At 43.0% G+C, this 16,387-nt stretch overlaps 1 protein-coding gene across 1 annotated transcript in view; it reads left to right on the forward strand.

Moving 5' to 3' along the window:
- Nucleotides 1–16,387, forward strand: part of LOC137382879 (glutathione hydrolase 5 proenzyme-like) — a 123,723-nt gene that overhangs the window by 82,454 nt on the left and 24,882 nt on the right. The window contains exons 5-8 of the mRNA XM_068055431.1: nucleotides 4,934–5,097; nucleotides 7,078–7,224; nucleotides 8,680–8,810; nucleotides 9,654–9,832. Of these exons, the coding sequence (XP_067911532.1) occupies nucleotides 4,934–5,097; nucleotides 7,078–7,224; nucleotides 8,680–8,810; nucleotides 9,654–9,832 (621 nt within the window). The remainder of the gene's footprint in view (nucleotides 1–4,933; nucleotides 5,098–7,077; nucleotides 7,225–8,679; nucleotides 8,811–9,653; nucleotides 9,833–16,387) is intronic.

Here is a 16,387-nt window from a genome sequence, read left to right on the forward strand (position 1 = left end):
TGGGTATGCGCATCCTCCCAATGCTGTACCTCAACGGACCCCTGGCCCGTGTACTGTTTAACTGCAAACTTTATCCACGAGGGCCACTTGCCCTTCAAATATTTCTGGAGTTCCAACTCCCACTCTGGCCTGGCCAGCGCCACAATTACTCAAAGGTTCACCAATCCGATCCGTCAGACTCGTAACTTTGTTTATAATTTAGTTCAAACTCAGCGAGGCTATCCAAAATAACTTGAAATAGCACTACAACCGAGTCCCTGTTCGGGCGCCAATTATGTTGTGCCTAACACGCACTCTACTCTTAAAGAATCCACGGAATCCGATTGGTGAAAGGTATATCAATACTTTATTCACACACTAAATCATCAAATACAAGCTCTCACTAACTTGCAACAGTATCAAAACTTATCAAAGTACAAGCTCTCACTACTTGTACAGTATACTACCCGTCAAGGCACGAGGTGATCAGTCTTGGACTTGCGGCTGCTCTTCTGTTCTCTAAGCCCCTGGCTCAGGGTATCTTCTCGAGTGTTCTTCCCCGGGGTTCTCGTACCTTTCTCAGTTTCAGTCAGGGGTTAAATCTTGTTTCTGAGACCTGCCCCTCTTAACTTACTCATAGGGGTCTGGTATAATGACATAATGATAATTCCTTATTTGGCTCAGTGAGAACCTGTTCAAAACTTCACGGTTTCCCATTGTCTATTATGAGTTTAATCATATCTGGTGTCCATGACGACTCCTGGTTTCTGGGATCCTCCTCAATACCTTTTCTATAATCATATCTACAACTCCTTGGCCTCTTTTACTCATCCTCCCTTCAACACACTGTGTTCATTGTTGTATTACTGGCCCCTTTGTTTTAATTAAGTTCTTATGTGTTTTTACTGTATGTATTTTTACTGTATGTATTTTCACTGGGTCTACAGAGAGAGGGAAGGGGGACCCCCACTTGGGTCTTCTCTTGTTGGTGTCCAGTTGCTTGTCTCTGTTGCTGCAGAGAAAACATCAGCTCAATCACACAGATTGTGGGTCTGTCACCCAGTGATTCAAGACAATGACTCAGTGTGTATTTCCTCTTGCAATTTAATTAGTTCATGTCTAGGTTAATGATTAGGTTTAGGTGGTTCTTCTCCACCAGTTTAATATCAAGTGATGCCTTAATGTCTTGTTAATGGGAGCAGGACAGGTAATTCACTCAAAATTCCCCAAATCTTTGTTCTGGAGGGGATGGGGGAGACAATCTGTCTCCACCTCGATGCATTGGATTGTAGGGGATATAGTGAGGCAAATTGCAGTGGGCATTTTAACTGTTAGTAAAGTCACCTTTTATCTGTTCCTTTTTAAAAAAATTTAATTCAGGTTTCCAACTGGTGAATTAAAAAAGTCATCATTCGGCATAGCATGAGTTTGTGACAATTACCACTGAACCCAGGCTCACAATTACACTAATGTTCAGTAATGTTCAGTACACTTCAGTTCCGAGGAAGGGTGACTGACCCGAAACGTTAACTCTGCTTCTCTTTCCATAGATGCTGCCGGACCTGCTGAGTGATTCCAGCATTTCTTGTTTTTATCTCACAATTACACTAATGGTACAACAGAATTGGCTTTAAAAGGAAAATATATTCTTGCTGTGAACCTCAGAAATCAGATGTTCAACAACCACTTACGTTTATACAGTGCATCTGGCAGCACTTTATAATTAGATGGAAAGGGATATGTTAGACTGTGCAAGGAGGCAGGAGAGAGGTATGGTAGTGTAGTAGTTATGTTACTAGGAGAATTAACCCAGATTAAATCCAGCAAATTCAAGTTCAGATGATAGTTTGAGAATTGAAACTCAGCTTTTAAAAAGCTGGTACAGTGAAGCTGCCAGATTGTCCTAAACCTGAAATGGTTTGCTGTCCTTATCCAGTCTGGTCTATCTGTGACTCCATGCCATACTAGCATGGTCACACATTGCCATTGTTGTGACCTTGAGGTGGTCTCAGTTGTAGATCAGAAGGTAATGAAGCCGGCAAGAGAAGGTAAAGTTGGTTGGTCAGGAAGTGCCAAATGGAGGGACATGATTTTCAATTTAAACAAGTTCTTGTTGCTGCCATTTTGAGTCTGAAGTGGGGATTGGTGGGAGTTAGGGAGAGATCCAATGAGATGATTAATGATCGGGGATGAGGGACGTGTGGGTTCAGTTTTGGAAGGGACTGGCCACCCAGTAATTTTGAAAACTGAAATAAAACTAGAAAAGCTCTATTTCTTATTACTGCATCCACCCTTCCCCCAAACTGATCTAATTCGCACACATACCCCGTACTTTTCATGCAGAAAACTGCCTGTGCTGCAGTTCTGGCAATAGGGAATTGCTTAAAGGACTCACATTACCAGAAGTGAACCATCATTATAATATATAGATGTCTTTTTTTTAACTAGCTGCACTGTGCCCTTTCAAATCTGGCACTTTCCTGGCCTGTGCAATGCATTTACTGAACTATTGCAGGAGACCTGGGTGGTACTGTGGTTAGCACTGCAGCCTCACAGCTCTAGCAACCCAGGTTCAGTTCTGGGTACTGCCTCTATAGAGTTTGCAAGTCCTCTTGTTTCTGCTGGGTGCTCTGGTTTCCTCCTACAGCTAAAGACTTGAAGGTTAATAGGTAAATTGCCCCTAGTGGTGGTAGGAGAATTAAGGGGATGTGGTAGGAGAATTGAGGGATGTGGTAGGAGAATTGAGGGGATGTGGTAGGGAATATAGGATTAATATAAATGCGAGGTTGATGGTCAGCACAGACTCAAAGGGCCTGTTTCAGTGCTGTATTTCTCTATGCCCTACATCACAGAGTACAAATTCACTTCTGTCTACTATTTTTAGTAACTGGTTAATGTGTTCCGATCAGCTTGCAATATCTTGACAACTTTTAATATGGCTTTTAACATAGAAACGCACTTCCTAGAGGTGTAATCAGACAAAATGCCAATTCAAAGAAGCAGAAAATGGAGGAGTCACCAAAGGTGGATTGTAAGCAGTGTCAAAGGAGGAGAGAGAAAGAGAGCATGTGAGAGGGTTAGAGAGGGATTTTCAGAACCTGGGGCCTAGATGGCTGAAGGCACAGCCACCAGTGTTGGAGAGAAGGGGATGTGGGAATGTACAAGATGCCAATGTCTGAACAACATTAAGTTCTGGAAGGCTTATAGAGACTGGAGGAGATTATAGGGATAGCAAGAGAGGAAGATAATGGGGGGGGGGACTTAAACAGGAAAATATGAACATAGGAACATACGAATTAGGAGCAGGAGTAGGCCACTCGGCCCCTCGAGCCTGCTCCACAATTCAACTGGATCATGGATGATCTGATTGTAACTTCAACTCCACATTCCCGCCTACCCCTGATAACCTTTCACCCCCTTGCTTATCAGGAATCTATCTACCTCTGCCTTAAAAATATTCAAAGACTCTGCTTCCACTGCCTTTTGAGGAAGAGAATTCCAAAGACTCACGACCCTCCGAGAGAAAAAATGTCTCCTCATCTCTGTCTTAAATGGACGACCCCTTATTTTTAAACAGTGACCCCTAGTTCTAGATTCTCCCACAAGAGGAAACATCCTTTCCACATCCACCCTGTCAAGGCCTCTCGGAATCTTGTAAGTTTCAATCAAGTTGCCTCTTACTCTTCTAAACTCCAGCGGAGACAAGCCTAGCCTGTACAACATTTCCTTATAAGACAACCTGCCCATTCCAGGTATTAGTCTAGTAAACCTTCTTTGAACTGCTTCCAATGCATTTACATATTTCCTTAAATAAGGAGACCAATACTGTACACAGTACTCCAGATGTGATCTCACCAATACCCTGTATAACTGAAATGTAACCTCCCTACTTTTATATTCAATTTCCCTTGCAATAAACAATAACATTCTATTAGCTTTCCTAATTATGTGCTGTACCTGCATACTAACCTTTTGCAATTCATGCACCAGGACACCCAGATCCCTCTGCATCTCAGAGCACTGCAATCTCTCACCATTTAGATAAAATGCTTCTTTTTTATTGTTCCTGCCAAAATGGACAATTTCCCACTTTCCCACATTATACTCCACTTACCAGATCTTTTCCCACTCACTTAACCTATCTCTATCCCTTTGTAGCCTCCTTATGTCCTCTTCACAACTTACGTTCCTACCTATCTTTGTGTCATCAGCAAATTTAGCAACCACACCTTCGCTCCCTTCATCCAAGTCATTTATATAAATTGTAAAAAGTTGAAGCCCCAGCACTGAGCCCTGTGGCACACCACTCATTACATCTTGCCAAACAGAAAATGACCCATTTATGCCTACTCTCTGTTTCCTGTTATGTAGCCAATCTTCTATCTATGCCAAAATGTTACCTGCTGCACCATGAGCTTTTATTTTCTGCAATAACCTTTGATGTGGCACTTTATCTTTTGGAAATCCAAGTACAGTACATCCCCCAGTTCCCCTTTATCCACAGCACGTGTTACTTCTTCAAAGAACTCCAATAAATCGGTTAAACATGATTTCCCTTTCACAAAGCCATATTGACTCTGCTTGATTACCTTGAATTTTTCTAAGTGCCCTGCTATAATGTCTTTAATAATAGCTTCTAACATTTTCCCTATGACAGATGTTAAACTAACTGGCCTGATGAGAATTTTAAACTGGAGGTGTTTGCGACCAGGAGCTAATGTAGGTCAGCGAGCACTGGGATCATGTATGAATGGGATTTGCTGCAGGATTGGATATGGGAAGCTGTCACTACATCAAGAAAGTTAGCACAAGCAAGTTGATCAGTGGGTTCAAAGCAATACACAGAGGGAACAGCAGGCCCAGTGGGTATCAGTGAAGCACACCGTCAGGTGATTAAATTGCATTTTAAGATGGTTCAGAGATTTAAATTAGTTTATAAATATTTTCTCTTTAGTTCACTGTTTTACACCAGTGCTGGTCATCCACATGAAATTGTGCAGTACCCCCAGCTTGCAGAAACACTGAGAGTCATCGCAGACCAAGGAGTTGATGCTTTCTACAACGGCAACATCACAAATATTCTCATTGAAGATGTACAAAAAGATAAACACTATTCAGGTAGATCTCTTATTTTGTTCCATACAATCTTAGAAATAAAACAACTCATGAATTTTAGGGGTGATGCCACAATTCAGTACTTTAGAGATTTCAGTGATCCAACTTGTGATTTTAATGGACAGAACATCTGAGGCTATGCCCCTGTGGTGGGCTCCCTGCAGGTGACATTCCCCATTGGAAGTGTTGGATCATGGGCTCACCTCCTTGAAGATTTTCTTGTTTTGCTATTGCTCCCAATCTCCTCTGAGGCAGGGTTGCCAACTCTGGTTGGATGTGTTCCTGGAGGTTTCATCACCTGAACTCCCACCTCCTATCACTCCATCCCCAAACTCCAGTCATTGGTTGACCGACATGCCAATCCTCGTGGCACCCAACTTTCCCATGGCCAATTGGCAAGCAAGCAGACTCTTGGTTACCTCATTGGATGATTAATGGCTGTCAGTAAAATGGTTATTTTTCCCATCTCCAATGTTTTTATAATCAATGGCTAAAAATAGTCAAAGAAAATAAACGTAGTTTAACTAACTTGCTGGATTTTTTTGAAGAGGTAACAGAGAAGTTTGATGAGGACAGTGCAGTTGATGTGATGTACATGGACTTCCAAAAGGTGTTTGATACAGTGCTGCACAACAGACTTGTGAGCAAAGTTATAGCTCATGGAATAAAAGGGACGGTAGCAACATGGATACAAAATTGGCTGAGTGACAGGAAACAGAGAGTAGTGGTTAATGGATGTTTTCCGGACTGGAAGAAGGTTTGTAGTGGAGTTCCCCAGGGGTCAGTATTGGGACCCTTGTTGTTCCTGATAGAGATTAATGATCTAAACCTCGATGTACAGGGCACAATTTCAAAATTTGCAAATGATACAAAACTTGGAAACATTGTGAACTGTGAGGAGGATAGTGTAGAACTTCAAAAGGACATAGACAAGTTGGTGGAAGGGACAACAAGTGGCAGATGAAATTTAATGCAGAGAAGTGTAAAGTAATTCATTTTGGTAGGAAGAACACAGAGAGATGATATAACATAAAGGGTACAATTTTAAAGGGGGTGCAGGAGCAGAGGGACCCAGGTGTATATGTGCATAAATCATTGAAGGTGGCAAGACAGGTTGAGAGAGCGGTTAATAAAGCATACAGTATCCTGGGCTTCAATAATAGGTGCATAGAGTACAAAAGCAAGGAAATTATTTTAAACTCGTATATAACACTGGTTCGGCCTCAGTTGGAGTATTCTGTCTAATTCTGGACTCTACACTTTAGAAAAGATGTGAAGGCATTGGAGAGAGTGCAGAAAAGATTCACAAGAATGGTGCCAGGGATGAGGAACTTCAGCTATGTGAATAGATTGGAGAAGTTGGGACTGTTTTCTTTGGAGAAGATAAGGTTGAGAGGAGATTTGATGGAGTTATTCAAAATCATGAGGGGTCTGGACAGAGTAGATAGGGAAAAACTGATCCCATTGGTGGAGGGATCAAGAATAAGGGGCACAGATTTAAGGTAATTGATAAAAGACGCAATAGCAACAGGAGGACAAACATCTTCACACAGCGAGTGGTTAAGATCTGGAATGCTCTACCCGAGAGTGTGGCGGAGGCAGGTTCAATCGAGGGATTCAAGAGGGAATTGGATTGTTATCTGAAAAAGAAGAATGTGCAGGGCTATGGGGAGAAGGCGGGGAGTGACACTCGCTAAATTTCTCATTAGGAGAGCCAGCACAAACTCGATGGGCTCAATAGCCTCCTCTGTGCTGTAACAATTGTGTGATCCTGTAAAACTCCAATATTTTTAATGCCTTTATGACTTTTCTATTGGGATGTTTGCAGAAGTGTCCTGGAGATGAACCTTTACTTCCTGGAAACTCCAGAACAATCCTGGAGAGTTGGCAAACTGCACTGGTCCTGCTAATTACACCTCAATCACTGAGTATTTACTAAAGATTCAGAGTTATTTGAGATCACTGCTTTCTCCTTGTGTGTAGGTAGCACATTTACGCTTGAAGATTTTAAACAGTATAAAGCTTCAGTGATGGAGCCCCTGAATATTTCACTGGGTGACTACGTGATGTACTCTCCACCCCAACCCACATGGGGAGCCATTCTCAGCCTCATCCTCAACATACTGAAAGGTAGGTACAACTCTACCACTGTATACCAGTAACTGTACCCATGTATCTGCCTTCTCATTGATGTCAGTTCATTCAAGTTATTCCTCTTTTGATGTATCTGTCTATCTGTTATGTGTTTGTCTGTACCCAGAGACATAGGGTGGAATGTAACACTGCCCCCTGCCCCTGTCGAGAGCGGGCTAGGAGGCGGGGGGGGGGGCATTAAATAGGAGAGGAGGCGGGGGTGCGGTGCCCGTTGCATACCCGACCCCCGCTGCTATTTTACCAGTGGCAGGGGACGTGGCAGACAGCCCACCCACTCCGGGCCAATTGAGGCCCTTGCCTGGCCAATTACTTGCCACTTAAGGGCCTCTTCCCACCGCTGCTGGTATTGTACCAGCAGCGGATGGGCACTGCAGCACCTTGGGAGGCCATCTAGTAATAACCTGTCAGCCTCTTTGTGGGCTGGGGGAAGAGGGCCTTCCTGACTGGGCACTCTGTACCGCAAGGATGGCCCCATGCCCCAGCAGCATGGGCTGCCCCCCCATCCCAAAACAACAACCCCCGTGCTCTAGACTCTGACCCAACCCCCGCTCCCTTTCCGGGGCCGAGCTGATTGTCTCCGGCAAGGTCCAACCTCCAGTTAGCTTTTCCGTGCCCTCCTCCATTGTTGCTGGTCCTGGCTGGCTACCTCTGATGAGCTGGCAATTCTTGGAGGCGAGAGTTCCTGCCTCAGAGAGGCAGAAGCTCAGACAGAAGCCAATTAAGTGCCTGTGCCACACAAATTAGCAGTGTGGTTTACAAGCCTGGCGGAGGTGGGCTCTTCCCCGGCTTTCTAGCCAATGGGTGGGGCCGCTGCCTCACTGTTGAATTCCGGCCATAGTGTAAACACTACGGATCCACAGTGTCTCCAGTCCTTTCAACAAAGTCACAGCTGATGATCAGGAGAACCCCCAATCAAAATTCTATTTCTTTATGTTTCTGTCTGCTGCAATGCAAGCCAATGGCTGAGGCAAATTGTTAGTACTGTGTAGAGGGAGCTTTACTCGATATCAGACCTATGTTGCACATGCCTTGGGAGGATTTGATGGAATAGTGTTGTTGGAGCTTTACTCTGTATCTCAACCGTGCTGTTTCCATTGATTCTTGGGACTTCAGCATTACTGGAAAGGCCAACATCTATTCCCTATTCCTAGATTCCCTTGAGAAATTCTAGGCTTTGTGATTTGGCACATCGCATGATCATTTACTTCTCCATCCTTTGGCTTGTGAATCAGCTGTGGACATGAACAGGGTGGTTATGCAATCTGGCATGAACATGTATAAATTCCACTGCTAAAAGAAGTCATTGATGTTTTTGGATATGCAAGTTCCTTTGTCCAATTGATAGGATTTAATTCAAGTGATAAACAAAGGCAGTTCTGTGCTTCACTCTAAGTGAATTAAATGGTATATATTTTTTCTGATCTCCAACAGGCTTTAACTTTACTCCTAAGTCCATGGAGAGACGTCAAAGAGCCCAGACATACCATCGCATCATCGAGGCCTTAAAGTTTACAAACGGACAGCTGAGTAGATTGAAAGATCCTAAAGTCCATTCAAAAGTTGTTAGTGGTTCCATTTTATACTCTCTCCACAAATATTGGCAAGGAAAATTATGGGTTTTCTGATTTTTTTTTTCTAAACCTTTTTTTGGCCAGTGTTCACCTCTTTGTTCCTGAAAGTGCCCATTCTTGCTGGAGTACAGCTCCACAGGCAAGGCTAACCCTCAGGTATCTTTGCTGAAGGAGGCATTCTTCATGTGTCATCCTAGACAGGATTTTTCACCCAGGGAGAGTCACATCCAAACCTGATCAGAGCCCATCGAAAATCCACCCCAACTTCGTTCCAGTAATGGCCATAAAGTATTAGCCAGGTGTGGGAGCCCAGGCTGATTTTCCATTCTTTAACTGGGGAGCACTGAGACCAGTTACTATGTCTAGGGCATGACTAACAAATACATTAAACAGCAAATTCCTCACCTCATGGTATGTGGGGCTCAGTACCATACATTTGCCCACTGAATTACTTGTGCAGCTTATTGGAACCCCATTACAAGGGGAATCTTATTATCTAGTCCCTTTAAAGGCTTAAACGTCATTTCAGTCTATTGCTGCAAATTTTTTATTTGTTCTTGTCATGTCAGCATCGCTGGCAAGGCCAGCATTTATTGTTTTTCTTGATGACACTGCATTTACAATAAGTGTGTGACATGGGAAACTGGGTGAGAGGTGATACCAAACCAAAATGGACTGCTGCAACCTCATAACCCTCAGTGTAATGCTCTGATATACTACATTCCTTACTATAGTACCCTCTGATAGATCACACCCTTAGTTTTGTGGGAATGGAGATAGGTTCATGCACTGTTCCCATCCTTAACTTCTGGTCTCTCTTTGCTGTAAGTTTAGATGTCTGAGCTGCTCTCTGATCAGTTTGCTGAATTGATACGAAGGCAAATTGACGACCAAGTCCATCCACCACATTACTACAACACTGTCCAGGAAATCGAGAAGTATGGCACTAGTCACGTCTCAGTGATAGACAAAGATGGCAATGCAGTTTCTGTCACCAGCTCCATCAATCACATGTAAGTACAGGTATCTCCTGCAACATAATAGTTTAATCGCAGACCCAGTTACATGCCAGGAAGTCCATCGCATGAATCACATGCCTTCTGAAACAGGCACTCATTGGCTGTAATTCAAACACAAGGGCAGCAGATGCGTGGGAACACCACCACCTGCAAGTTCCCCTCCAAGCTACACACCGTCCTGACTTGGAACTATATCGCCGTTCCTTTACTGTCGCTGGGTCAAAATCCTGGAACTCCCTTCCTAACAGCACTGTTGGTGTACCTATACCCCAAGGACTGCAGCAGTTCAAGAAGGCAGCTCACCGCCACCTTCTTAAGGGTAATTAGGTATGGGCAATAAATGCTGGCCTAGCCAGCGACACTCACATCCCATGAACGAATAAAAAAAATACTGTCCCATCTCCCCCAAGTCTCTGACATCACAGGTTCAATCTGCCAGGAGGCTTCACAACTCTCCCAGACCATATTGTCAGATGCAGAAGATTAGTAGTCTTTCTCTGAACTCTTGTTTCTTGCCTTGGATGGCCTTCATTCAGGTTTGTAGTATCCAGTGCTTCCTGAATCTCAGGTTCAACACCTGGTTCGTCCAAATGTATGACCGGTTGATGTCTTTGACGAATAGAAATAAGATTCCTCCTGTTTCTCCATATAGTACCTTCCGAAATAGGTACTAAATAAGATTGCTGTTGATTCTCATCTTTCTGGATGATTACTCCTTCTCTGCCTTGGTCTCATACCTTTTGTTCTTCTGTCAACTTAGGTTGGTTCCTGGTACCATATTGCCTATTATAGGCATGTTGCTTTCAGTAAGACTTTTCTCTGTCACAAATTCTCTGATAATCCTGGACATGTAGCCCGGGAAGTAACTTTTCGTGTATGGTTAGAAGTTGTGTTCTAAGCTTTCTTCCCATCAATAGTTCTGATGGTGCTAATCCACATAGCAATGGAGTTGTTCTGTAGTTCAGGCGTGCCGTTAGAAAATCTTCATTTTTCATTCTTCACTTTTCTTTAACAGTTCAGACTCCTTGCTTAGTCTCTGTTGGTTTGTGGATACTTAGAGGAACTTGTAAGATATATAAATCCACAGTTTTCCGCAAAGTGCGTGAAGCAGTCGTTTGAAAATTGTGGTCCATTATCGGAAACTACCTGGTCAGGTGTCCATGCTTTCCAAAGATTTCCTGTAACACTCGAATGACTGTCTCTGTTGCTGTTGTGTTTAAATATTTGACCTCAATCCATCTTGAAAAATAATCGATGTCAATCAGGTAGGATTTTCTATGAAACATGAATAGATCCATCTGCAGACATTCCCACGGTCTGGTTGGGGATTGGGTCGAGATAAGGGGTTCCCTCTGATTCTGTCTGTGGCCTGTGCATACCTGGCAATTGGAAATCGTTTCTTTTATATCTCTCAATATTCCCAGTCACCACACAGATGCCTGAGCCCATGCTTTACATTTCGTTATATCCATGTGGCCCTGGTGTATTTTCTCCAAGATGTCTACCCACAGTGTGTCCGGAATCACCAGCCTCTTGTCATATACCAGCAAATCATCCACAATCGTAAAGTGTCTTCTGTGTTTGAAGAAGATTTTCATCCTCTTACCACTGGGACACTGCTGTGGCCAGCCTTGCTTGCAATATTGGTGGATATAGATGCATTCTTCATCTTGCATCTGAGCATGACAAATTTCTTGGAGTTTTTTTGAACTTGGAATGGTCATTGTGATGCAGTGAACTGAGAATATGACTCAATCTCATTAATAACGTTCACATCTTGTTGTGTCGGATGGTTGACAGTAGCTCTGGACAATGCATCCGCTGTCGTTTGTTGCTTGCCCTGTATGTATACCGTTTCGTATGTGAACCTCATTAGCCTCAACCGGAATCTCTGGATTCTCGGAGGCATCCTAGTGAGTTCCTTTTCATCAAGTAAGGAAACTAGGGGTTTGTGGTCTGTCTCTGTGACAATAAGCCGATAATATAATCTGAGAATTTCGCAGAAGCCCACGTGACTGCGAGAGTTTCTTTCTCTATGGCGGTGTGCCCTGTCTCAGTCTCAGACTCGCATAATAAACCAGTCTTCAACATCCATCTGGCTGTTTTTTGAAAAAGGACTGCCCCTATTCCTGTAGATGAGGTGTCTGTTGCAATTGTGGTTGGCAATGAGGGGTTATAATGTGCTAAGATATCCGGCGAAATCAGCATCTCCTTGATCCTTTGAAATGCTCCTGATGTGCATCCCAACACCATGCTTGAGCTTTCCTTAATAGTTGTTGTAAAGACACAGCAACTTGTGCTAGATTGGGTAAAAGTTTTCCCAACTGATTGGCCATTCCAAGGAATTGTTGAAGATCTTGGACAGAAGTAGGAAGTGGGAATTTGCTAATAGCTCTCGTCTTTTGTGGGTCTGCCATTATGCCGTTGCTACTGACAATGTCTATGACTAAATGTGGCCTAAAAAAATGTATAGAATATTTCCAGTGCTGATGTTATACTGAATAGTAAACGATTAAAACAAAATCTTCTGAATGGAGTAATGAAGGTTGACAATTATCTTGAATTCTTATCCAATAGTACTTGCCAAAAGCTGCTATTCGCATCAAGCTTTGTGAATATAGTACTTGTGGATAACTTTGCTAAGCTTTTGTCTACTGAGGACATTGGATGAATTTCTCTTGCCACAGCCTTATTAAGTCTACACAAATGCGAGATTACCATTAGGTTTAGGAACTGGAACCATTCCCGAACACCACTCTGTAAGTTCAGTGACAGGAGAAATGACTCCCATCCTGGTCATGTCTCCCAACTGATGTTGGACTCGTTTCATTAGCGGGTGTGGCATCTTCCTACGTGTGAAAAGACATAATGGTTTCGCATCTTTTCGCAAAGTAATTCTATATTCGGTCTTCAGTCTTCCTAGACCAGTAAATAATTTCAGGAAGTCTTTTTGGAAATGACTCCTGATTCTTGTTGCTTAACTTCTTCCACTTTTCTTATAAGATGAAGGTCTTCTACTTAAGAGAGAGAATTCCTGATTCCGGAGAACATAGAGTATTTCCAATATCAGCTTTTCCTTGTACTGGAGTGTTGCCTGTAGCTTTCCCTTGACTTTCAGTTCAATCCCTCCTGGGCCATGTAACTGTGTTTCTGTTAGTTGCTGGTAATGCATTGGTAACCACAGTTCGCTGTCTGATATGACTGTTACTCTTGCTCCAGTGTCTAGTTTAAAATTAGTGATATGGCTATTCCTTGTTTAAAAAGGGTGCGAGGAATAGGCAAAATAATTATAGGCCGGTCAGTCTGACCTCGGTGGTGGGTAAATTGTTAGAATCAATTCTGAAGGACAGGATAAACTGTCACTTAGAAAGGCACGGATTAATTAGGGATAGTCAGCATGGATTTGTTAAGGGAAGGTCATGTCTTGCTAACTTGATTGAGTTTTTTGAGGAAGTAACAAGGAGGATTGATGAGGGTAGTGCAGTGGATGTGGTTTACATGGATTTTAGTAAGGCATTTGACAAGGTCCCATATGGCAGACTGGTCAGTAAAATGAAAGCCCATGGGATACAGGGGAATGTGGCAGGTTGGATCCCAAATTAGCTCGTGGACTGGAAGCAAACGGTAGTGATTGACAGATGGTTTTACGAATGGAAAGTGGTTTCCAAGGGCGTTCCACTGGGCTCAGTGTTGGGTCCCTTGCTGTTTGTGGTATATATTAATGATTTTGACTTAAATGTGGGAAGCATGATCGAGAAATTTGCTGATGACACAAAAATTGGCCGTGTAGTTATTAGTGAAGAGGATAGCCGTAGACTTCAGAATGATATCAATGGTTTGGTTGAGTGGGTGGAAAAGTAGCAAATTCTGGAATTCAATCCAGAAAAGTGTGAGGTAATGCATTTGGGGAGGACAAACAAAGCAAGGGAATACACAATAAACGGGAGGATATTGAGAGGGGTAGAAGAAGTGAGAGTCCTTGGAGTGCCTGTCCACAGGTCCCTGAAGGTGGCAGGACAGGTAGATAGAGTGGTGAAGAAGGTATATGGAATGTTTTCCTTTATTGGTCAAGCTATACAATACAAAAGCAGGGATGTAATGCTGGAACTGTATAAAACACTGGTTAGGACACAGCTGGAGTATTGTGTACAGTTCTGGTCACCACATTACAGAAAGGACATAATTGCTCAGAGGAGATTTACAAGGATGTTGCCAGGACTTGAATGTTGCAGCTATGAGGAAAGATTGGATCAGCTTGGGTTGTTTTCTTTAAAACAGAAAAGGCTGAGGGTGACTTAATTGAGGTGTACAAAATTATGAGGGGTCTAGATAGAGTAGACAGGAGGACCTGTTTCCCCTAGCAGAGAGGTCAATTACCAGGGTGCACAGATTTAAGGTGATTGGTGGAAGGCTTAGAGGGAACATGAGGAAAAACTTTTTCACCCAGCGTCTGGTGAGTGTCTGGAATTCACTGTGAGGAACGGTGGTGGAGGCAGAAACCCTCAACTCATTTAAAAGGTACTTGGACATGCATCGGAAGTGCTGTAACCTGCAAGGCTACGGACTAGGTGCTGGAAGGTGGAATTAGATTGGGTGGCTCGTTTTCTTTGGCCGACACAGACACGATGGGCTGAATGGCTTCCTTCTGTGCCATAATTTTTCTGTGGTTCTATTGCTCTATGGACATATATATCGGCAGACCAAAGTGCCTGATTAGGATCACTGATCTCACCAAGGAAGTTCTCTGATTTCTCTCCTGATGGAGATTGTTCAACTTTGTTAACCACTCTATGCTTGAAAACTTTTTGTTTTGAACTTGTGGGAGCAGAGATTTTACTTTGGCACATTTTCCCAAAGTGGCCTATTTTCTTATAATGGAAGCATTCTGCTTTGTTTGCAGGATACTGTTCACGTCCGTGGGTCTTTTTGGTGCCACAGCACTGGTGTTTTGCACTTACTCCCTCCAGTGTACCTTCTTTTCTGTTGCTTCTTTTCTGGTCCAGCCCTCTAATTGAGGAACTGTACGGTTGCTGGAGGTTTCATGAATGAATGTCTTTCTTCACCTCTCAGGATTGCTCTGCTCTTCTTCTGAACCTCTGCTTATCTCACCAGCTAAATAGCTTTGTCTAGGATGAGGTCTTCCTTAGACTGCAATTAATCTGACAGGGGTTCATCAGTAATACCTACTACAATGTGGTCTCATTAATTCTGCTTTTAGGTCTTCATCGCATGTTCGTAAAGGCCATTAAAAATAAAAGCATCAACTCTTTCACCAGGTTTCTGGACCCTTCCGTTAAATTTTGCCCTTTCCAGAATTTTATTGCTCCTCAAGTTAAAATAGCTATCAAAGGCTTTTAAGACTTTATCTGATGTCTCATGAATGCCTTGTCTTGCTGTAACATGGTCTGCTATTGCTCCAATGGAATACAGCAATGTGTTAACTTGCTCTGCTTCAGACTGGCTGTCTAATTTGGAAGCAATTCTACATCTCAAAAATCTTTTTCACCTGAGTGACCAATTTTGAATTTGATTTGGTCCTTCCATGTTCCAAACCTCTCTGGTATTGTGAATTTAAGATCCATGGCTTTCTATTTGGTTTACATTCTCTTTAAAATCTTTCCCTCCAGTCTCGGAAGTTTCCCGTGCTTTTCAGCCTCATGCTCACTCCCGCTATGGTCACCGTTTCTGCCTGTGAAATCTTGCTACTCGACTTTGTATTTATATCCTCCTTGTTTTGCATGCAGTTTTGTAGCATTTCTGTTACCTTCTGTTTCACTCCCTTCACTTTGAGTATCAAGCATTTGCAGCCTCTTTTTTTTACTTTACTCTGGTCGTCACATGTAATGGTGCTGACCTGCGATCCGCCCTCACTAAGGACTTTCGATTTTCCCTGTGTTGCCTGCTTAGTGCCATTAGGAACAAAATTATTTTATCCTCTTTACGGGCTGCTCACCAGATCCTCAATTGTTGCTCGGTTCTCCAACTTGAAGCCTGCGATCGCTGGACCGTTTTTTTTCACAGACTACCCGCCTCTGTGGTGTAGCCTGAATGCTTCTACAAGCCGATTCCTTCGACGCTCCATGCCTGCTTCGTACATGGAGCAGCTCTGGAGCTTTTACACATCCTCTTCTCGAGGTCTGCCATTTTGGTGCTTTTTTTCGTTCAGCTTTCTTCAAAGTATTTCTTCAAATCCTTCTTCTGGGTGTTGCATGGTAAGAACCACTGCTGTTCACCATGTTGTATGTTTAGTTAGTCTAGCTTAGGGAGATTCCGGAGTCTTCAGTACTTTGAACATAAATTCTTTACTATCTTCTATCTATGTACTGCTTCACACCAGTCTGTGTGACTCCTCTGAAGCCATGCTGCATCTCCCTCCAGTCTCTGTCTCATGTGATCTCTTACATCATCATGGTGGGAGGTATTCCTCACACTGGCTCAATCATTAACCCTTTCAGACCCTTATACTAAAATTCCCTGCATATTTGAATCTCACACTGAGACAGAGTCAAACAACAGCACTCCACAGTTATCTGATTAATTGAATGCTTT

Source organism: Heterodontus francisci, chromosome 23, assembly GCF_036365525.1.
Source record: "Heterodontus francisci isolate sHetFra1 chromosome 23, sHetFra1.hap1, whole genome shotgun sequence".
NCBI lineage: Eukaryota > Metazoa > Chordata > Chondrichthyes > Heterodontiformes > Heterodontidae > Heterodontus > Heterodontus francisci.